Source organism: Rhagoletis pomonella, unplaced genomic scaffold (assembly GCF_013731165.1).
Source record: "Rhagoletis pomonella isolate Grant_MI unplaced genomic scaffold, Rhpom_1.0 Rhpom_scaffold_00004, whole genome shotgun sequence".
Taxonomy (NCBI): domain Eukaryota; kingdom Metazoa; phylum Arthropoda; class Insecta; order Diptera; family Tephritidae; genus Rhagoletis; species Rhagoletis pomonella.
This window is the reverse complement of record NW_023458558.1, coordinates 32,743,896-32,769,056: the sequence shown is the minus strand read 5'-3', so window position 1 is coordinate 32,769,056 and position 25,161 is coordinate 32,743,896. Positions and strand designations below refer to the sequence as shown.

At 32.4% G+C, this 25,161-nt stretch overlaps 2 protein-coding genes across 13 annotated transcripts in view; one reads left to right on the top strand and one right to left on the bottom strand.

The window, feature by feature from the left end:
- LOC118737481 (RNA-binding protein Nova-1) overlaps positions 1-25,161 on the bottom strand; it is a 290,538-nt gene that overhangs the window by 103,641 nt on the left and 161,736 nt on the right. The gene's annotated exons all lie outside the window — the stretch shown is intronic.
- On the top strand, positions 642-2,705 carry LOC118737482 (probable maleylacetoacetate isomerase 2). The gene is made up of 3 exons (XM_036468021.1): positions 642-1,375; positions 1,447-1,777; positions 1,863-2,705. The coding sequence occupies exons 1-3, from the start codon at positions 1,033-1,035 to the stop codon at positions 1,990-1,992; spliced, it is 804 nt and encodes a 267-aa protein (XP_036323914.1). The 5' UTR covers positions 642-1,032; the 3' UTR covers positions 1,993-2,705.

Genomic DNA, 25,161 nt, shown 5'->3' with positions numbered 1-25,161 from the left:
ACATGGGCGCCAATCGATCATATTTAATAAACTGCATCCGCGACAAATGCGTTTTTCCATACAAATAAACCACTTCACCGTCACGCGACAGACAGGAGCAGAGATTTCTTTTCTCGAAGTTTCTAGAGAAAAATTTAAGCATTCACTGCACCCTGTATGAAAGCAACGTTTTCAGTTGCATATTTTCCGGCACACGATCTATGCAGATTGCTACTATTTATTCGTGTATTGTTTACCAAATACTCACCATTCATGTTTATCAGCATATGTGTGTACATAAGGGTGCTCCTTAAATGTGGAAAGCAAACTTTTACATCTGATTTCACAAGCCTCAACCCCTACGTCGATGCTACTACATTCGAAGATATCACATATAAATTGTGGTGCCGATTGGAGACGGTTAAGGCATGTCGCACAGGCGGCAAAGTTCAGATTACTCTATGAAGACGTCTTAACCGACTCCAATCGGGATATCCTCAACTTTGAAAGTATCGATTTTGGGTATTAAATTACCCAATCGACTCCCATCGGCATCAAAATTCATTTGTGATATCTTCGACTATGGTAGCATCGATTTTGGGTATTAGATTATAAAAAAAATTAATTTTAATTTTTTGAGTCTCTGCGCCCTGTGCGACACGCCCTAACCGTCTCCAATCGGGACCATAATTTATGTGTGGTATCTGTGAACATGGTATTACCGATTCAGCGGGTGAGACTGAAAAAATTCGTTCATTTGATTTTTTAAGGACCACTCTAGTACACAAATATATGTACATATGTATGTACACAGATCGACCGCGAAATGAGGTAAGGAAAGTAAACAAAAGTAGTGCAATTGCAATCATAACAAACAAAACTTCAATTGATAATAGCAGCATTGATGCAGTTCATCACAAGGAAAGTTCTATGCGAAAATTTTTAAAAAAAGTATTCGTACCGATTGTTCAGCACAATATAAATATTGCAGAACAGTGCTATTAAATCGTTTTGAAGATTATTTAAAGATCTAAGTACGTATTGCCAAGCAAAATGATTACGTCCCGATGTACTCGACAGCTGTTCCAAAGCGGTTGGCGCTGCAGCGGAATTAAAGTTCGTCCAACTCATGAGTTAAATGATCGTCGTTTAAGAATTTCAGTTAACCAAATAGTGTCTACTGCATCAACTCTCACGCAATCACCACAACCCGATAGAGATGCCCAGCCAATACTTTATTCATATTGGCGCAGTTCCTGTTCGTGGCGAGTACGCATTGCGCTCAACTTGAAAAATATTCCATATCAAACAAAAGCTGTCGATTTGTTTGGCGAACAGCACAGTGATGAATATCGTGCAGTTAATCCTATGCAGCAGGTGCCTACATTGCAAATAGGTGTGTATGTATGTACATATGTTAGTTAGATCGTAGTACTTATTTTCAACTCGCCACATTGCTCCACTTAGATGGTCACAGAATTATTGAATCGGTTGCTATCATGCAGTACTTGGAGGAGACACGACCACAGCCACCACTATTGCCGCCAGATGCCTACGAGCGCGCCAAGGTGCATGAAATTGTTGAACTCATTTGTTCAGGTATACAACCATTACAGAATGTGATTGTGCGCAAGTATGTTGGGAAAGAGAAACAGAAGGAATGGGCGCAACATTGGATAAAGCGTGGATTTAGTGCTCTTGAAAAAATACTCGCCACAACTGCTGGCAAGTACTGTTTTGGCAATAACATTACAATGGCCGATTGTTGTCTACTGCCACAAGTCTTTAATGCCAGAGGGTAAGATATGAGAATAAATAGTTTTCATAACTAAATAATTGTGTTTAATGTAAAATGTGTAATTCTTATATGTATTGATATCTAGATTTCAGATGGATATGAGTGAATATCCGATTATTTCACGCATTGCTAATGAATTGGAGACGATGCCTGCATTTTCCGCTGCACATCCGTATAATCAACCGGATTTTCCGTCTGGCTCAAGAGAAAAATAAAATACTTGCATGCTGGTTGAACTAAGTGATATATTAATATGGTCAATGGTAGCGGCAACACTGTATTATTGTATGTTCCAGCTAATTGACATCCGCTTAATGGTTTCCCCCCCATAATTGCTTTTCCTGGATATTAAAAACAAATATTATGCGCTTTCTCATACTAAATTAAGCGGAGGATGGACAATGTACTATGCTATAAACTTTTAGAATATTTCAAGAGCATAAAATTTGGATGTGTTACGTTTAAAATCTATAAAATTATAATATACTACATACATAAATTCTTATATCTATAAAGGAAAGGATATTATTAAAAGACAGAACTTACGGTAGGTACGTACATATTTAAATGAATTCCTAAGGAAATTCTCTAGAGTACTTCATTCGCAAACCGATCCGTAAGTAACTATCCGTCGGAAAATTCTAAGTTATGCAGCATTTCCCAAATACTGACGAATAAATGCTATGTTGATAAAAGAAAAGTCTTCAATGGAAACACAACCTATCAAATTCCATGCCAAGAGTTCAAACACTTCCAAAGTTAAAAATGTGTAGTATATAAGGATGGCAAAGTACACTCGTATAATTAATGCGCGTTAATTCGATTAAAAACAAATTTCTCAAGGAAGATAGGTCATGGTGGCTTAATATTTGACTGGCTGGTCGACTGCCACCTCGAATACGCCGGCATTTGATCGCTTTGCTTTGTTTGCTGCCAATTCGTTTTTAATTTATATTTATCCAAAACGATGAGGTTATACAACTAAGAGTCATTTTCTCAAGTATATTCTAAATTTTAACTGTCCTTTAAACATAAATTTTGTTCTGAAAAATTGTGCATGAAGAGCAGATAAATTTTACAATCTACTTGAGAAAATGACTTTAACCCATTTCGTACCACTGTTGTGTTTTCGAAACAGCAGAACTCAAAGTTTTTAAAAATAGATTAGCTGTAGCAATTTCATAATGGATTATGCCAAATGGTAGTTTGGCCTTTATATTTTACTAATTTTGTGCAAAAAAAAGCTTTTACTTGAAATTAGCCTTTTCTCCCTGCATGTAAAAAATAGCGCCAAATTAAGACCAGTTTTGAAATGACACGCATATTTTTTTTTTGTCTTCATATGGCCTAAAATATCAAGCCAAAAGGCCAATTTAACTTCCTGTGCCTATGTCCACCAATTGAGTTTTAGCTGCTGCTCTTGGGGCATGTGTAAATATGGGTTTCGCGAAACCGCCACTTTGGGACGATCCACTACTACTACCGTTACTGCAATATAAATAGTACTTCCGTAAATGCGTGGGAGCTGCATTGCCATATTCCTCCTCTTCTGTATTTGCGCTGCAACCGCATAAGCGTTTTTTGCCGAGCTCAACAAAGCCCATTTCTTTTCTGTGCCAACTGAACCAAATTCTTCTCCACTTGGTTTTCCATCGCAGTGGGGCTCTGCCTCTTCCTCTGCTACCACCAGCGGGTTCCGAGTGGAATACTTTCAGAGCTGGAGCTTCGCACAGTCGTTCAGCCCCATAAATTTTTTGGAGAAAATTCGGAGGCGTAGGCGTAGTGCCTTAATTTTTCGTATGTAACCTCTCAGGGTGTAAATCAAGCTAAAAAAAAAACACGAAAAATGGGTGCGATCGATTTCTTTTAAAGCATACCTTCCATACAAACATAACCTCATAAACCCCTTAAATATGCCATTCAAGGGGCATCGATTAATGTAAGACTCCGTCTATATATTTACAATTATAGGGTAAGTAAACATAGAAAAAATTTTCAAACTCGATTTACTTTAACGCATAGCTTAAAAGTGTCATTAAAATTTTGTCCATATATTTACAACACTGTGCGACAAAATCTAATAAATTTCAAAACACATTAAAGAATCGATATACTCACGAAACTATGGGCCAAATATAGTAAAACTGTGTTTTTAGTTTTTCACCCTAACATCAGGATTTTTTTGAAAGGACTTTGAAATTTTAAAGATGTGATTAATAAAAAATAATAATTAAAAAAATTTGAGCTATGTAGAATAACGATATGGGTACCGAATGAGAGAGAAAATTCTGTGGAATTTAAAAGCAATAAAGTTGTTTCGCTTACAAGGACGACTAGGTATTGAAAATGTTCTTTTAATAATAGTTAACTTTTTAAGTTAATAAAGATTGCAGGACGAAATTCGATATTAGTCCTCAAACAATGTTTAAAAAAGAAAAATATTGCAAATTTTCAAGGATATTTAAGGACAAGATTTGTACAGCACATTTTCCATACCCATTAGTCCTTATGCACCAAAAAATTTATTCTATTATAATTCTACAGAAGCTTTTCTTTAATATGACACCCTTACTGTTATTTAGGATAACTGTTATATATATAGGATATAGGATTGCGCTGCATTTTTTAAATAATAATTTTTGAAGTAATCATATTTTTCAAATTTCAAAGCAAACTAAGTACGCAGTTTTTCTATAATTTACCAATAGTTTCGCGAACATATTATATTATATCGTACTATACAAACTGCATACTTGTGCAAGCTGAGTTATTCCATATATGCATACATTTTTATAAAAATGGTGCCTCACGGTGGGTAAAACTGTTTAGCCTTCAAGGATAAAATAAAACAAAGATTGTTTTTGACTTTCGATGCAGCATGCCACGTTTCCGTAAAAGTAGGCAAAAAAAATTTACTTAGTCCATTATAAATTTTCTCATGAACTCTTTCTGTAAGGTTTGGATATTTATTTTTAAGGTTTTCGATACACATATGCACTTCATGAATGCTTGCAGTTGTAATTTCAGCTAATTCTGGATTATGAATGTCAAAATTTGACACAATCGCTGAATTCGGTGTTACTTTCTGAAACAGGTAATAAAAGGTGAAGCATTACCATATAACGCTTAAAAGTTAATTACCTTCATTATTTATGATTTCTAATACTTTCACTATTTTCGAAGAAAAGTTGGTTTCCTTGTTAATTGTTAGTTAGTTTGTTAGTATTAGTAATAAATATAAAAACCGAAAAATTCTGACAATTCGAGGATGTAATCGTCTAATTTTTTGTTTTAAATAAATATTGAAAATTTTCTAGGACGTCCAAGAATAAAATTTCGAAAGTACTTTTTCAATATTTATTTGTACTTGTGCACTAAAAAATATATATATTTTTTTCAATTCTACAGAACAGTTTGTTATCGAGTTGGACACTCACTTCCCTCCACTTCTTTAGCAACCTTAGATATCTTACGTTTACTTACCTTTTAAATATACGTATGTTCTAAACAATGGCTCGTCGACGTAAAATATATCAAAATCAAGCACAAAACTAAATTTTTTATTTTTTTATTCTTTATTTTTTTTTTTTTTGTAATGTTAAATTTTCTTTTATTGATTTCATGCCCATTATGTAATTAATGTATGTATGTATGTCTCATTTATGTATGTATGTATATCACGCTAAGAACTAGTTTTCTTTAAAATTGATAACAATGAATGCATTCATGGGCAATACGCATAATGCGATCTATATAATCTGTAATTTGCTGCTGACAAAGTTCACCTTACTGCCATTCCTAATCCTACGTACGTACATATGTATGTATGTAGCGCCACTGTTGATGACCCAGCATGATGATGATTTCGTCTACTCCTCATACAAGTTTAATTTATTTATTTATTGACTGATTATGTTGATTTATTTATTTTCTTTTGAGGGGATGATTTCATCGCAATCACAGTTACTCTCAATGGCATTTCGGCTATCTGGTTTTTTTATATTTATTTCCTTTTACTAAGTAGTTACAATACTTCTTCAATTGTTTGTTTTGTTTTTTTTTTCGTGTTTCTCCTTTGTAAATATTGAAGTTTTGGTTTTGGTACTGGGATTAAAGAATTTAAATAATTTCTTTTATTTTTCTCCTTGCTTCTTTCTCTTTTGTATTTTGAAGGTTTCAGTTGGTTTTTTGTTTTAAATATATACTCGTATATATGTATGTATGTAGTTTTAACAGCTGAGCTTAAAATGTTTTTGTTTTCTTTTTTTTTTTGTTTGAAGGAGTGTTGTAGTATTGCAATTTGACTTTACTACAAATATCTAGGTATATATGTATGTATTTTGTATATAGATATATATTTATATATGCATGTATTTGTGTATTAAATAGTGGTCTTATGCATTTTGTCGGTTTTTCTTCGGAATTATTCAAAGTTGGTAATTGTAGTTGTTGTTAATTAATTATCTAATTTTTTACATTTTCTTTTTGGATTGGGAATATGTAGCAAATCAATAATTTGTAATTACGTTTTGCAAATTGTAATAACAGTGAGTTTTGCAACAAATGAAATTTGGTATAGTGTTTTTTTATCATTCAATATTACAAGTTGTTTGTTCTCTTTGCTTCCCATTTCATTTGCAGCGTACTTGTGTTTCAACTATGTTTTTTGTTGCTGTTTACATTTACTATTACATTTTCATATACACATATATATGTATATATACAATAGCCTACTGAAGCAGATCCCGACAATTCAAAATACTTACTTATTCTATATTTATTTTGCTTACATACCGAACGTTTTCAGCTGTGGTCAATGCCACAACCATCTGCCTTTTTTTTTCTTTTGACGGGTCATATCTCGTAGTTAACTCACTTTCTAACTCCTTATGTATACAAGTATTGACATTTGCTGCTACTATTTTTACACTTTAAAGTTTCGTTCGGCTTTCTCGTTTGCTTTGTTACTTGCATTCGAACGGAAGGCGTAAATATTTCCTTACAGTTTTATGCAACTTCAGCTTTTGCTTTTCCTTCTGGAGGTTTCCGTTTGGTTCAAATATAGTATGTAATTACATACATATCTATGTATGTTTTCATGCCAATACTATACAGGTATGTAGTTTGTTTTGCACTTAATGTACATGCATACATAAAGTTATTCCAGTGTTCTTAAATTTTATTTTATCTTTATAATATTAACCACTTCCTTGTTCGGCGCCTATACTTATGCTGCCTTAGATCATACTCAATCAATTGAATGAATCAATGTACAATATAACTTTTAATTTTCAAAATTGTGCTAGGAAGTGTAAATAAATCTGTGGAGGAAAAAAAATCTTTCATATACATACGTAGTGTGGCGGAAATATAAATAGGGGCGCGAAATTTTAACAAGTTTTGGCTATTTTTGTTAGGTTTATTCAATGTTTATATTTTTTATGTAAAAGCTAAAAAAAAATTCATAGTAGTATTCCAAAAATTTTCATTAAAATTCGAGCTTTTTAATCAGATTGCTTAGAGCTTATCGTCGATTTTTAGATTTGTTTTGTTTTTTTGAAGGTGTTGCTACTTACTCTATTCACCATATAAAAAATGGTGGAACATACTTTTCATGAAAAAAACGCGTTACATCGTCAACCAATATAAAAAACAAAATGCCAAAAATCAAAATTTTTTGGAGCCACTTCAAAATAGCGCTTAATAGTACTAAAAAAAGGCTACAAACTTTTAAAAAATTCTGATTAAATTTTGTATGCAATTTTGTTGAAATTTGTCGTATTTTCCAAACTTTTGTACAACGTTTAAAATTCCGACTTACATGGTTTTTGTTAGTCATGCTTTAAGAAAAAAGAGTAAATATAAATAACATAAAAAAGAAAAATAGCCAAAGCTTGCTTTTAAAATATCGTGTCCCTATTTATATTTTCACCACCGTACATATATAGGTATGTGTGTAAATATGTACTTCGCTTCACAATATGTTGGTATGTATGTACATATGTTCAAGTAATATTATGCTTTATGCCGCTAACATTGAATAAATTTGAAACATTATTTATGTATGTATGTATGTATTTGCATCCTCTTTTTGGAGTATCATTTTTGCTTCTACCTTTTTGTTAAGAGTAAGTAAAAATCACTGAATTATTATAAATAACAAGTAATAATAAATTCTATATATGTATGTAGCTCTAGTTGTTTTCAAATGTCGGTTGCGCGCTAATTAGTGTGAGGAAAAATGGAAAAAAATGCGTGCAACTACATACATATTTGGACTATTCATTGTATTTGATTCAAATTTGTGGATTTTTACCGCCATGCCTACCATTTGTTTGTATGTATGTATGTGTCTTCGTAAATATTTATGTATGTGTAACCTAATTTGAACTGTGTGTTTGTGTGGATAATATTGTTTGTGTATTGTATATTTGTATATGGTGCAATCAATACCCGTCATATCAATAACATTTTTGATGAATATTTCGATAGCGATACCAACACATATCGATAATAGCAAGAAAATCATTAATTTATCGATATCTACTGCTAAATTAATTGATATAGATGAGACCGCTAACAATCTCGATAGAAACATTGATTGCGTTATCGACGATAATTTCGATGAAAACATATATCATTAAATAGGAGTAAGAATAATCGAAATATATTACTACTTAGTGGCTGTTAATCATGTGCCGCCCAAGGTTATTATAAGAGCTTTAAGTAAGCTCAGAGTTAAAATCAACTTAATATCCGTGCAGCGTATGGTAATATAGGTATGGCACGAAAGGGCCTTCCCTCCCCCCATTCTTTGGATCGTCCTCGCCAGCGACGTACTGGAGGTGTTTGAAAGGGGATGCACTTAAGTTAGTGGTCATGTCGTTCGAATGGACACCGACGCTCCAGCTCTGAAAGTATTCAACTCGGAACCCGCTGGTGGTAGCAGAGGAAGAGGGAGGCCCCCACTGCGATGGAAAGATCAGGTGGAGAAGGACTTGGCTTCACTTGGCGTTTCCAATTGGCGTCAGTTGGCACAGAGGAGAAACGACTGGCGTGCTTTGCTGAACTCGGCCAAAATCGCTTAGGCGGTTACAGCGCCAAAAAAGAAGAAGAAGAAGAAGAAGTTCCTGGACACTCAGTATGAGCTTATGCAGGACTTTCTATTAACCCTACTAATATCGTGCGGACAGGATTAAATATTTGGGTTTGTGGCTCGGCAGAAAGCTATCCTCGAAGCGAAATATTGAGGATCGAGTAAAAATAGTATACGTTGCTCTATAATGCCGTGTTAAAACTCTATTAGAAAATAATAGCTTGGCTCAGAAGTTAAAGCGCATGTAAAGAGTGAACCCTTCTATAAACAGTGGAAAAATCAAAGTCTCTAGGACAGAGATCCAGTGAACCAATTTACGGATGAGGTAGTGTATTCTGTTAGAAACTCTTAAGGTTCACGAATTTCACGCAGAGGTAGTCGCGATGAAAAAGAAAGGCGAATACTAGAGTAATAAGGAATACCCAGTTGCAATCAGGGCGTTAACAATGCCTATGCCGGACATCTCTCTCAGTTGCTAGATAATCTTCAAAATTAGGCTGTTACGGTCCTAAGGTAACTGCAACTATATCCCCTGACAATAAAGATGTAGGCGTTCCTGTGATAACTTAATTAGCGCGTTTTTGCGCGAATTCTATCTCGGGGGATACATATATATCAATGTACATGCTATGTTGCTTGGTCGAACCCTTTTGATTCTCTAATGAATCTACCGATTTCTCAAATGGTACCTCCTGATAGATCCGTTAGCTGTGCTACTAGATGACTACCTAATATTTTATGTCTAATATTCGAAAGGCCTCACCATCCACAAGGAAAAGCACTAGACACTTTCTCCGCTATCTTCTAGCAGGCAGCTGCGACATATCGTATTATGGGGTAGTCCTATATTTGCCGCATATTTGCCTAGGAGCCAAAGCCCCCTGATGGTTTCTACAATTCTGAACCCCTCTGACCTTGATCTTCTAAGTAGTTCTAAGACCTTCGTCTAACAACCTGTGTCTAGCCAGTTCAAGGAAGTGCAATGCAATATCTTTTTGAACTATTCCAAGAGGGCAACCCAGTTCCAGCGCTTTGTATTCGTCCAAACCAGCTCCTGCCTTCGCCAATTCATCAGCCTTCTATGTTCCTTTGTCCGAAAACTCAGACAAGAGAGGCGGTATTTGACTGAGATTCTGAGCCCAGTACCATTTTGCATTCCCAAATAAACCTCGGCGATGGGTTGCAGAACTTTTTGTTGAGCATGCGGCGTTTTTGCTAATAATCTTTTGTAGATTACTTGCAGCTTCTGATTCAGTAAAAATCTTTCTATTCAGCGGTTTCAAAGAGCAAAAAAAAAAACAATGTTTTTTAAGAATGTCCCTCGTCGCCTACCATAACCTAATCTTAACCTAAATGTCTTGAATATACATAAAATCTGAAGTTCTGTTTATAGGTAGCCTCCTTAATTTTATGAAACTTTTTGCACTGGTGGTTAGGGATGGCAATTACAATACAAAATATTTATCGATTAATCAGAACTTACTGTTAAAATGAAAAATAGGGAAAAATTCGTGCTATTTTTTTTTTTGTGTTTAACAGAGTTTTTTATAACAAGCAATTTGGACAGCTTTTTGGCGGCTGATCTGATTCGGCTTTCAAAAATTATTGCCCGGTCTTTAAAAAAAAATTCTCACGTTCCGCGGGTAAAGCTTTAAATAAATCGCCTTTAACTGTTTCCATGCTTCAACAGTATCCCGTTTCATGTCTAAAACTTGACAATTCAAATAGAAACTCAGTTCGCCTTGAGCAAATTGATCAGCATTGCACCTGCGTCTTTCGGAACGCAGTCTACGAGTATGTATGTACGTAGTTGTTTACTGAACGAATGATTTGGTTTTACATATATATAATCAGTGGTGTGAATTTAAGAAATTACAGAGTTGTTTCACTCACAAGAAGAGTTACCAGTTTAACAAATTTAGAACTGAGATTTAGTCCGGAAAAGCGAGTATTGGACGCATTATCTGTAAAAAAAACTTTTCAACAAGAAAAAAAGACAGTTCGTTTTCTGGTGCATTAATTTGACAGTCCATAATGACCAAGTGATTTCAAGCAGGTCAAGCAATGTAACCATTTCTTGTAAGTATTTGGTGTTAAGTATCAGCTAAATTATTTATATCCTTCTTTTCATTTATTTGTGTTTCTTTTCTTAGTCGGCACTAGTAGTATGCAACGAACGAGATAAAATAGAACTCGCCTTCCACATATGTATGTAGAATTTTTTTTTTTTTTTTTTGGTGTTAGTCGTGAAATTTTGCGCCGCCGAAACGAGTTTACCACGAAAAACACTAAGGTACATTAAGTATTACGAGATGTAGTTTGTATTTTCTATATTGTAGTTGTTGTTGTTCAAATGTTATAGAATTGATAATGCAAAGCAGACATTCTTCCTGCTCACTCAAGCACACACAAAACACAACAGCACAAGACATTAATAGCTCAGATCCAATACTTTTCGTGTAAAATCCTGTAAAAATGTCAAACAGCAAAATTACTCTCTGAAGTGAGAATAAAAAGTGAGTAAGAACCGAAAATGACGGTAACACAAAAAGGCAGTTTTCCTGTAAAAACGTCGAACAGTATTCTTTCAAATTAAAAAAAAAAATAAACCGAACAAATGGAAGGCGTTAAATTAAAAGTTGATTGCTATCCAGGGACATTATATCGCATACGAAACTGTACATACATAGGTAATACTTTAAAATTTTTCGCTATCAACTTTTGTTTGCTTTTGTGTGACAGATAATCACTTGACACTTTACATGATTTCACCAGAAGAAAAAGTTCGGGTAAAGTTTTGCAACTTCATTCTCTACAAAGCACCCCAAAGATCGCTCTCAATTTCAGAATTTTAGAGTACGGGAACATTTTCCCGGTAACTTCCTGCAAGTTGGTGTGAAAACCTGCATGTTTATGGAGTACTGGATCAGAGCTACTATGTGCAAGAATATGTAGAATGAAATATCGATCTTCTTCACAGCATTAAAAGTTCGTATTTGTTGTTTTGTAATTTTTGTTTTTATATAATGTTTTGTTTCAAATATACATATTTCTATTTTGCTTCCATTCAAATACATATGTACGTATGTATGTACATATGCATGTTGTCTGTACGTATATATGTGTAAATAAGTTTACTACTTAGTGTAATTTTAAATATGTATGCTTTTGTAAGATTTATTAAAGATGCTTTTATTTTTATTTTTTCTTAATTCATATTTTATTAATTAAATATGCACACAATTTATCGAATCATGCGCAATCTTAGTTAAGTATACAATTGCGTACGTAATTATGCACAAAAATTTTATAATTTAGTTTTGTTGCATTTTTTTTAAATAATATCGCATTTCGACTGCATTTGATGCATTTTAATATAAATCGCATACTCATTCGCATACTCATTTTCACCTTTAACAACTCCAGCCCTTCTTTTGCTTTCATCCTCTGCACTGAGCTCATTGGCGCCCTAACCATAACCTTGCACGTTTATTCGATTTCAAGTGGCCATTTGCATACTTATGCCCCATTTTTTATCACGTTACTTGCTTCGTTTAGATCGTCGTCTTTGACTTTGCTTCATTAGCTTAAATAAGTTTCATATACAATATATATATATATATATATATTTTTTTTATATATTAATTACATATCACAGATCCAGTACATTAACTTTGTATTTTTTCGCTTTTTCGCTAATTTGGTTTTTTGTTTGCATTTAGCTTAGTTTAGCTTTGTTTCGCTTCGTTTTGTCTAATTCTTCAATTTCAATGAAGTTTCAATTTTTTTTCCTCGCTCAATTGAAATGGTTCGGATGTGATTTTCAATTTTGATGTTCACCTGTATATGTATGTATGTACATACATAGATGCAATTAATGTTGCTGATGAAGATTCTTGTAAGGGTGGTGGTGGTGATATTGGTGGCGCTGGTGGTAGATGGTTGTGATGATAACTTTGATCTAATTTAGTTGGCGATAGGGATTTTGTGATTTACGACTGTTATAGTAGTTCAGTGTTGTTGATATTTTAATGTTGTTGTTTTCGTTTTTGTTGTTGTTGTCTTAAGGCATTGAAACTGCGTTGCCGTACGTTGTCTGTATTTAGCGATTTGTATGTTTTTTTAGTATTTTGATGAGCGAATGTGACATGACTCTCGATAAACTCTTGTACTTGTCTGATTCATTCTGGTCCAATCTGTTTTGACATTTAAAAGATTTTTGTTTAAGATGCGAATGAGAATGCGAAGAATTTTTTTTTTTTGTATTTTGTAGTAACTGTAGATTTTTTAATTGTTCAAATGATTACCGTTATGGCAATTCTATGTACATTGTATGTGTGAAGATGCTCTGCGAACTTACGCAAATGTTGCCATGAATATGTGCGCGTGTGTGTTGAGTGTGTTGAGTGGATGCGCGTTAGAAGAATGCATTGTAACAACTTAAATTGGAAATAAAAACACCTTTACAGCAAAAGTAACAACAAATTTAGTTGAATACCTTCAATAGACTAGTAACACTTCAATAAGGGAATTTTTCAATATAAAGAGACATATTTAAATTTTGGTCTGCATCTGTGAATTAAAAACCTCTGAGAATTCGCAAAATACCAAAGTTTTTTGTTTTAAATTTTCTACTATCGGAACTCGGCTCTAGAACTCCCCTAAAATACTTCACAAGTCATTTAGATGATCAGCCCTAAGGACAGCTATCGCTTAGTTAATGTGCACTTACGGTATATTGTAAACTATTTTTCCGACGGTTACTTACACTTATTAGACAGATTAAACCTGGGCCGAATCGTTCAGGATTTTATGGTAAGAAGCTCTGTGCGCAGGCGTTGTCTAATACAGCTTAACTCGCCTGAAATAACGAATCATCTTTGTATGACAATGCGCATATGGTTATTTTTTCACCCGAGTCACCGCCTATTTTTCAATACTCCCCAAATAAACCGATTTTGCTGGATGCCATCTTACTTACTTACTAATTGAAAGATATGCTTACGAGAAGGGCTTAGCGTTATGATGTTCACCTTTTACCAATAATTTTTTTTTTTTCAATTAAATTAAAATAAAAAAAACAAATTTTTCTTTTTAAACAATAAAACGGAATAAATAAAAGAAAATTTAATCAATAGAAGAAAAAAATATGAAAAAAAGCAAAAAATAATATTTTTTAAAAATTAAATGAAATTAAATTTTTTTTTTCTTACAACAATAAAATCTAAAAACTAAATAAGAAAAATAAAAAAATAATAATCAACAGAGTAGAAAATACTACTTAAAAATTGTATAAAACTACAAAAAGATATATTTTTTTAACATTAAAACAAAATCCAAATTTTGAAAATCAAAATAAGATCATGAAATTAAATGAACCATAAAATATTTTTTGAAACAACAAAATCGAAAAATTCAAACAAAATGATTGTAACAAAAGGAAATCGAGTTAATTAAAAAATGGAAAATAAATAAAATAAGTTCCTAAAAATCAAATGCAATAAAAAACATTTTTTTCTTTTTTTAAGTAATTAATTCTAAAAATTAAAAGAAAATTAAACTAAAAAAGAAAAAATTATTTAAAAAAGGAAAAAGTGTCTAAAAATGAAGTTAAATTAAAATATGCTTCTTTTCAAAAGACTAACACCTAAAACTTAAAACAAAATTAAATTAAGAAAGAAATTAAGAAAAAAAAAAATTAAAAAATATATATAATTTTCTTTTTAAAACAATAAAATCAAGAGTTTACGGGGTGTGCAGGACACAGTGGTTAGCGCCGATGACTTTTGCACATCGATAATGCGGGATCGATTCCTAATCAAGTCTAAAAAAAGAAGACTGATGAGGAAATGTGGTGATCTCCGAAAAAGTAGCTATAACTTCTACCACTTACACTGTGTTGCTTGTTTCCATTTTTCTAAACAAATAAATCGTGGCACTAAACTCAAAAACATTACAAAAAAAAATTATTAAAATCTAATAATTAAAAGAAAATTGGATCAAAAGAGAAAAAAATTAAAATAAAAAAGTAAAAAAAATCCACTGCCCGAGGACTCGAACTCGGATCTCTCGATTAGCACGCCTGTACTTTGCTCACTCGGCCATTATCAAAATACTTTTTCACCACGAGTGGTGAATGAGAGAGCATTTTTTCTGAGGCTTTTGTACTACAATAACAAAAATGTTTCGAACCACTTATCTTGGCTTCTGTCTTTCATTTGTCTTACGAAAACGACAGTTAATATACTAAGTCTAAGTGCATCTATATCCACTTCCCAACCTAACCTGCCTGAAGCAGCACTGCCGGTTTATTTTGTTAGGCGGCACTGTATGGAGCACTTGCGCACCACTGATTTTTATATTCGCTCTCACTGAAATTTTGTTCGAAATCGATAACAAGACGACTGATGTTTCAGGCCGCCAAACGAAGTTGAATAGTTAAAAGAACCAATGAGCAATCTGACCTATCATTTGTAAATAAGTAGATATATGTTTTCTATGTTTACATTCCAATTTCGGATGAATCGATCAAATGATTGATTTGCAGTTTTTGCTATACATATGTACCTATGTATGTATTCAGTGTCTATAGTGTGTATTTAGTATGCAAATATATATATGTATATATTAAATGAGCGCTTAATGGCACATGAAACTATCCCAATATAGAAATACATATATATATACATGTATGTCCCATCGCTAGCTTGGAGTGAAAAGTTGAATAAACTAGTTTTAAAATTTTACAGGAGAGAATAAAAACTTTTCAAACTCATTTTCTCCAAGCACTTACTTTGCAAACATTTTTATACAAGATTGCGCATAAACTAAAAGAACTCCAAACGAATCATATTCCATAAATGTGATGAAAACTATTTGTATTCCTTGGGGCACAACTTTGGTGACTATTTGCTTGAGTTTATCTTGTCTATTTTGCGACTTCAGTTTGAAGTCATCATCATCACTGTAAAGAACATTATTTAGTATATCAACCCGGCATTGCGCTGAATAAAGCTAAATATATTATATTACAATTGACGACCAAATACAAACAAAATATAAAGGGGTCCTCATATCCATTACGGTAGTTTTGGTAAACTGCCAGTTGGTACTCGGTAATTTTATCAACTATGAAAGTCTTTTTCAGCTTACTAGTGTTATGCTGACTTTGCTAGACATTGAATGACAAAATGTTTAATGAGAATGTTGCGCATTAGAAATACCAGTGCTATTACGTTCATAAAAAATAGAGTAATTATTTCTGTTTCCACATGGCATTTTTTAAATGGCATAAAATTTTTGTAATTTCAATGCCTAGTGAAAATTCGGTATTAGTTTGTTAAACTATTTTTATAAACAGTTGATTCCTAATTTTTCTCTCGTAATAAGAATTATTTGCAACAGAAACTTGAATGAATTTTACTTACTCATATGCGTTATGCCTCTCGACAGTGGGCGGATTTAAAATTGAATAAATATCGAACCGCTGATTTTAGTTTATCAACTACCAGAAAAATTATCAAGTTTGCCACCACGATTGATTTAAGTTTATCAACTACCAGAAAAATGATCAAGTTTGCCACCACGTTAATTCAGTTATCAAAATACATGGGGAAAAATTACCGAACGCCGAGTTACCAAGTAACAAGCTCACTTTAAGCTAGCAATATGGGAATATACCTGTACATGTAAATGTATGTAAGCATGTTTTTTACGCTTTATATCAGAGCTTCGGGGCAAAGGTTTTTTGTTTTCATCGCTCCGCTCCGGTAGTTTATTTCGCTCCGAGCTCCGCTTCCGCACCTATTTTTATTTATTTAATTTTTTTACGAACCCTTAGCGCCAAAAAATATTAACCGAAATAATTTTTTAAATTTTCCTTTTGATGCAGATATGCATTTACCTGCTCTACATATAAGCACTTCTGTATCCAAAGGGGGGAAATAAATTCGCGGTTAGAGCTCGGTATACATATGTATGTATGTATGCATGTACTTTAATGGGTTCACATACATACATACATACTAGATACACTTCGATGTACAGCTATTTATATGATCCCAATACATTTTGTCTTTAAATAAAATGGCAGATATTGACGCAGTCAGCAAAAAACCGATCCGAAAATGGAAGAGAAGTGAAGAAAATGCGGATTTTTGTCCGTTTCATTTTCGAATACTTTGACGATCCGTTTTTCCAATAAAGTGTGCGACAGAAACATATGTACAGATAGACGGACTGTTTTTCTGGAAATTTTTTATTGAATTTTTCGTTCAACACGCTTTTCTTTTGCAATTCACAGACACTTTTTCATGGCTCGAAAAAAAATTAATAAAGTAAGGAAGCGCCCAACGGCATTCGAACCCGGCTCCGTCTGAAAGCTAACAAATACTAGCACGCTCCTCTACGCGCACTGCCAAATGAATGGAAATGTGAGTCGTATTCTGTTCGTTTTCGTTTTCGGATACGTAAAATTGTACGAGACCACACTGTCGGCAAAATTTACGTTTCTCTACAGGCTGAGAAGTCATTAGGGCTCTTCACGATCTTGTGCATATGTGCTTGCATTTGCATATTTCGGTCAATTTGTTAATTCACAGCAATAAAATGCAAATGGTTGTCATGGTAGCAAGGTAGCCGACTGCTAGGCATTGCGCAATGAACAGTATTGCTAATAAAAACATAATACAAATTTATTCAACACGGTTGTTTTCAGTGGAAAAAAAAACAAAAAGAAAAATTAAGTACATTTAATTTTCTTTAAGGAGCTAAGAAGCAAATGATTTTTTTTTTAGCTCTTTACTCCAGTCGGCTCCAGTCAAAATCCTTTGCTGTGCTCCGCTCCGAAGCCCTGCTTTATATGACTTCCTTTGCCAATGTACATAAATATGTATGTATACACAATGTTTATATGTCTGCATAGTAGGAGTGTCGCATGATAATATTTGTGTGCATAAATGAATGTCAATTTTAGGGACTATTGGAAGGGTTTGCTGATATATGTATGTATGTATGTGCATATGTATGCACGTTTTCGTAGTACATGACTATGCCAAAATGTGGATGCTTGGAGATGCGGGACTTTTGTTTTATTTTATTTCTATTTTTTAAAATTGTAACTTTATTCATTTATTAATTTTATTATATCTCTTTAACTACCATTTTATTCAATTTGCCTACTAAAGTTAGTACTCTCATATATATTTATGTATATATAACTATTTATGTATGCTTGTATATATATTTTCGCTTTTACAATTTATTACTTATACATATATGTATTCATTACATTACATTATTATTGAGTTAATTGAATCGAATTTTAAGTTGAATTGAATCTGCATAACATTTTATATATGTATTATTTTTCGTAAATCACTATTATTATTATTATTTTTTATTTTAAAATGGGAAAAATGTATTTTTTAGTTATTTTCAACTGCACTGCTACTGGTTTTTTTTTATTTTTGTTTTTTGTTTTTGTTTTGTTCCTATACCATAATGCAAGGACACACACATTTCTATATGCATTTAACGAGTGTATGTTTGTATGATTATGGCTATATGTGAATGTATGTACATGTAGCTTGTGTACTAAAGTTTCGAACATTTAATAAAAGTCATTGTTTTATTCCTTCAATTAGCATATTTTCATTATTTTTTTTTACTTTCATAACATTCAATGTTATTAATGTAATACATTAAGGTCCTAAAAAGCAATGTATGTATGTATGTAGCGTTAATTAAGACAAAAAATTAATAATTATAATTTAATCACAATCGCGTGATGTTTTAAATAGTACTTTGAATTTAATATATTTCCCTTTCCAATTGCGTAGCCTACTTCAGAGCGTGCTAGTCGCTTATCAACGAACACATATGTATGTATGTAGGTATGTAGTGTACTCAAATAATTTTTTGCTGCTGCTTAATCATAAATAGTATTTTAAATTTAGTTTTTTTTTTTTTGTTTTATATGCACAATGTATATGAGGAAAAATACATACATATTTTTATATATTAACTTAAAACAATATGCGCATATTTTACTATTTATACATACATATATTAAATAATAAGCATGTATGTGTTTGTATGTATGATTTTATATTGCACAAATTCATAAATGACAACAAGTTTTTTAAAGTATAAAGTTTATAGTGACAGTTTTTATATAATTCTGCTTGTGGGTTGTAGTTAGTTTCTTAGAATCATAAGTACATATATGTACACATATGTATAAGTGTTAGCCGGAAATGTCCTCATCTTAATTGCAATTTACCTACATATGTATGTATGTATGTACTTACGTGTACTTGCTGTGTAACATGGGACTGTGTCTCTGTTTATTGTAGTTTGCTGTGTACGTTTTAATGAACTAAGCAGAGTTTCTGATAAATTCTCTCACAAAAAGGCGCTATGCTGCTGGTGAATTGTGAATTGTGAGTTGTGAATTGGTAACTAAATATGTTGACGCATTTGGCTATAAAAAAAAACTATACATATAACACGCGAAGGGATTTTTCGTCCAGGACATAAGATCTGCACTGTTCGCTCGATTTTCAAAACTGAGGTGTCAAATTTAAGCATTTGGCCTGTAGTCGTGCAAACTGGTTTTATTTTTTCGAAAATTGTTGCCACTGGTTGAACAACTAAATTAAACTTATTTAAGAATCATATCCTCACCGTTCGTTCGATTTTCCCAAAATGAGGCGTCCAATTAAAAGGCTTGAAATGCAGACGGGCAATAAGGTTATATCTTTTTTTTTTAAGTTGCCACCTATTAAAAATTATATTCAAATTACTTAAAAAGATTAATCAATTATTACAAAATGGGTATCAATCGAAATGGTTTTAGAAAGCTGCATTTCTTAACTTAATTATAGGATAGTTTTAGTCAAAATAAATCCAACTAAAAAAAAAATTGCAGCATTCAATAATTTTAATGCAAAGTCTGTCAAAAAGGCTGCTTCTTACTTAAGAGTCGGTTTTTTACTATAATGAATGCTTTAGCAAATATCAAAAGTTTGTAAAGTTGAAGTTTATCCATGCCATGTTGCATATTTTGAGGCGTTAGTACTTTACTAAACCTCCAATGGGATTTTACAAATCGCCCTTTATTTATTCCTCCGAATTTTTCTAATAAAAAGCAGCGATGGCTAAATATGTCAACACCAAATGGAAATAGCAAGACATATACTGCGAAATCAATCAATTCTGGCAGTATTGGGGACAGGTTTTATGACATCGCATATATTTAGGCACCGCTGTCTAAACTTTCACCAAGCCTACAATTTTGAAAATCGCTGCCCTTTATGCGATTCTCCGAATTTCTCGAATGAAAACAGGGAATGACTAAATATGTGAATGCTGAATGCAGAACGCAACAGACACAATGTGAAATCGTCCGATTTTGGCAGTGTTATGACATTGCGTATCTTTAGGCACACTTGTCTTTTATTTAGATATTTCTGGAGATAAAAATTTAACAGCGAATAGTAGCTCTGCTTAAGAAATTGCAGCGTCTCCAAAGTAACCCAACCTGCTGCTCATTCACCCTAGTTTATGTTGCTTCTTATGGGTTTTCACGTTGCATATTTTTAGGCGCAACTTGTGTTAATTAAAAGACTTTTGGTGAATAGAATTTAGCGTCATGTGCATATTTTTGGTATGCTTTCTGGGTATGGAATGCGTAAATGAGCAAAAAGATTTACGTTTAAGAAGTATATAGAAAGGATGGAGTGAATTTATCATTCGTGCCTGTATCGATTTTCTACCACGTCTCGACATTCCATTGGCTAATTGCTAAGTGAACATTTTTTTAATATACCCGTTGTACCGGTAGCGTATATTATATCATATACTTGCCCCATAACCTTTTAATTTCAAATCCTAGCAAAAAGTTCCAAACAAAGGTTACGTATTTTTACTCGCATTATACGCATCTCTCAGTATGAATATCCTATTTAAATAAATATACTTCCGGTCAATTTAAACCGCTTCTGCACCCCCGACTTCGTAGTACACATTTTTGCGTTTCCGATCCAATAAAAAACAGTTTCCTCTATTTTAGAAGGGTTTGATGGGTGGTCTAGGACACCTATGTGTCTGTAAACTGTTTCATCAAAAAAACTTAATTTTTTTTTTAAATTTAGTTTTGACTATGTTTTGATTTAGGGTGCAGCATGTAAAGCCTTCTGAACACCACGCAGCATATCTTAGACCAGGGCTGGGCACTTCTAGGTTAACCAAACACAGGTAATTGGACTACCAAAACAGTTTCCTATATCCGACATCAAAAGCCTTCTGAACACCACTCAGCATCTCTTAGACCAGGGGTGGGCACTTCTAGGTTAACCAAACACAGGTAACTGGGCTACAAAAAGCTTCACTTGTATATTATTAGCTTCTTTGTTTTACGCATGACATTTGACGAATGCCGGTTACGTTTTTGATACTCCGGCAAAGCGGTTGCTCTTCAGCAATGGATGTACACTCGGCGTCAAAAGGTAGAACATCAAAATTGTACCTGTTGTTAGTACTTTGCTTTTGCTTTTTTAAGGTTCAATACTTTTATTAAATTCTAGTTTAATAAAGTGCAAGTTTGAAGTTGCCAAAAAATCGCATAGATTTTTGATATTTTTTTTTTTGCTGATGGTATCACACATTTTCTTCCATAGAAACTAATTTTTTTATGGAAAAGAGTGCATAACACCGTCAGGAAGAAAAATATCAAAAATCGAGACAAGTTTTTAGCAACTTTAAACTTGCACTTTATTATACCAGAATAAACTATAAAACTGCATACCAAAAATTATTTTAAAAATTAAAATTAAAATGCTTGCAATTGGGATGAAACTTTGTGGAATTTTTATAATTTTTGTACAAAGTCGGAAATTTAGATTTATATGGTAATTGTTAGATAAAGAGCTATACTTTTATATAAAAAATGGGCCTTAAAAAAAGCAAAAGAAAAATAGTCAAAATAAAAAAAAAATAGTAAAAATATTGATGTGCTATCTTTTGTCGCGGGATGTATGTACATATGTAGGTGTGACGTGTGACCACCACTGCCCTGCCGTGCGCTGTCAAAGAAGGTGTCGACGCACAATTTATGCGAATTCATATACATATCTTAGTTTTGAAAAAAATTATTAAAATTGGTAAATTCTAGCATTACTTACTTATACACACTTCTTATGTTTTAAATTGTAGCATCCCCGCAAACTATCGAACTATATGGAATTTTTTCGATACTAAGTAAACTGCGCTGAAATATTAAATCTTTTGAGGTAGTTCTCAATTTTATGCAAGGTGTTTTAGACACATAAATTCACAACTTTTAGCCCACAAAACGAATGCCAAGCATATATTCGTATTTCACGGTTTTGCAGCTCAACTTTTCTTTTTTAGGGAAATTTTGTTTTGATTATTCCCGATTGTAGACTGTAATCCACGGATGTAATGTCACACACCCACTTGTGATGTATCTTTATTGCAATTAAATATCATTTAATCTAAACATACATTTGGGATCACTTATTTGCTTTTGTTGTTGTTGTTTTTGTTGTTATTTTTTCCAATTGCAGAATTGTATCTTTTTAAGCTAATATTTATTTTTTTTATAACAACTTATTCCCTGACTCACATGCAAAACAAAAAAATCTTATTTAAAATTATACGATTAAAATCATGTTTAAAATACATGAAATATTTCAACAGCAAAAATAACATAAGTATGTATAGAATATTTAACTTTAACATAGATAAAACAAACCACGCTACCTTTTCGTACTTAAAATGTGTACTTACGAGTGTATTCGTTTATTTACTTACTTACTTACATATGTAATGAAAATATGTATTAAATTTTATGCATATCGCTGAGTTTTTGTTTTCTCCTTCTTTTACATCGAAAATATACTCGCATAAATATGATTGTTTGAGATGACAAATGTTTGCATAGATATATGTATGTACGAGTATGCGTGTACTAACCTTAATGGCTAAGCCGAAGCCATTCTATTAAAAATTGCAAAAATACCTGCGAATGAGCATTTTCAGTGACATGGCGATTTTGAGGTAACCAAACTTGAAACGAAATGTAATTTTTACAATTATGAATGGTAAAAAATAGAGGTATTCATTTATTTTTTATTTTTTTGTTTTGTGGACATGGTGGTGCTTTTGATTTGGTGCGCATGAAAATGGCATTCGATTTTGTTACTATCGGAGGAAAGTTTTCTATTGAATTAGATTTGTATGCATTATTCTACAAATAAGTACTTTTTGAGCCTCATAGCTGATTTTGAGGAGTTATTGGTGATGGTGTTATACGTAGGTGTCGGTGGTGGTGGATGGTGAGTTGGTGGTTGTGGTTGTGGTGGTATGTTGTATGTTGGAAAGTGGTATTGCGCATGGTGACTTTTAGTGGTAGAAATGTGATGGCGCATAATTGATACTCGATTGATAAACGATGTATACACTCTCTGTTAAACGAGTACATAGAAAATGTTGTTCTTTTTTTAGTTTGGTCGATGATATTTTTAATGCTTTTCGTTCAAAATAAACCCCAAAAAAAAATAAAGCACACAAAACAACGTTTTCTCTTTTTTCATAATTTTTAAAAATTATTTATGTATATATTTATTTCATTTATTTAATATTTATTTAATTTGACATGAATTAGGAAAAAAGGCATTTCAAGTAATAATATACACTTACAAATTTCGTTAATGTTTTTTGTGGTATTGTATGTACTTATAGAATTACGATTTAAAAAAAATGAAATATGCTTAAAGAAGTACATATGTATGTAGGTTTATTAACAGACACTAAGGAAACTGAAATTATACTAGAAACATGGTGAATTTCTATGGCGAAGTACAATTTTTATGAGCTGCATGAAGTACAAGCGAGTTCGAATGTGGTAGTGAAAGTACATAATTAAGTAGTGTCTACCAAGGTAGGGAAATATAAAATTTTAAACATCGAAGTGGTATGAAACAAATTTAAACATGCGTAAAATACAAAAAAAAAATATAACAAAAAACGCCAAATGCGCTTTGAAATATTTTGCTTATTTTTTATGAAAGCACCAATAAGTGTAAGGAAATAAAAATTTTAATATTATAAATGGTTGTCTTTTTGCGCATATATTCCCTTCATTGGAAATTGGCATTTTTATAGAAATTGCGAAAAGAAAATCAAAAACGGTACTTAGTTTATATTAACATTATGCACAGATATATAAACGTATCGGTAATATAACGAATTGCACATATTTAAAATGTTTCAAATTTTAACCAATTATTATTAAAGTATAAATAAAACAATAAAATAATTGAATGACACGTTTTTTCCTCTTATTTTAAATATAACTAAGAACGCCCAATGCATGTTGATGAAAACAATGCAATTTTTACTTTAAAATTTATGTGTCAAAATTAAAAACGTGAAAATTTAAAATTAATTAAAATGTGCTATTAGCAACTTGTGATGTATACTACATACATAATTAACACTTTTACCTACTTTAACCTCTTTTTTATCAATTAAAAATTACCATAACTTAAACAAGTAAATCATAAAGTATAAATATTTTCAATGTTATTTGTAATATGTAACTTATGTTTGTGTGTACAAGGGTAATGTTTCAAAAAAGGAATATTTTTCTGGCATAGAACTAAACCATAAATCAACGAAACACTTTTATTGAAATCGAATTAAACCAATAAGTATAGAAAAATAAGTGGAAAAAATTAAATGTTTGCAAAAATATATACAAAGTGGTTCGATTAAAAAAAAAAATCAATTTTAAGGAGACTCAGAATGCGCGCAACATATTTTTACCACTTTCCAACAACTACGAGTGTGTATTAAGTATGTCTGTAGATAGGCAACGCCAATCATATGCGACAGTAACAAATTATTGTTAGTTATTCCCAGCAATTTTAGTATCTTCATTGCTCCATCCACATTCAATGTAACCGTTAACATCCACAGTGGGAAATTTGTTGTGCATGTGTATTGTATTTATCCATAAGCTCCTTTTTTTTTGTTATTGTATACTTCAGAAGCCGCACGTTTCAAGCCCACAAAACAAACATTGATTCACCAAATATGTATGTGCGGCAATCCAAACTGAAATTGTTTCCATACACAAAATATCCTACCAGCAACAAAAATCATAGGGGGAAATGCACAAAAAATAAAACAAAACAAGGTAGGCATAGGCAGGGATTTTTGTCGATAAAGCGGGCTCTTAAGTAAGCAACAAACTCAGATC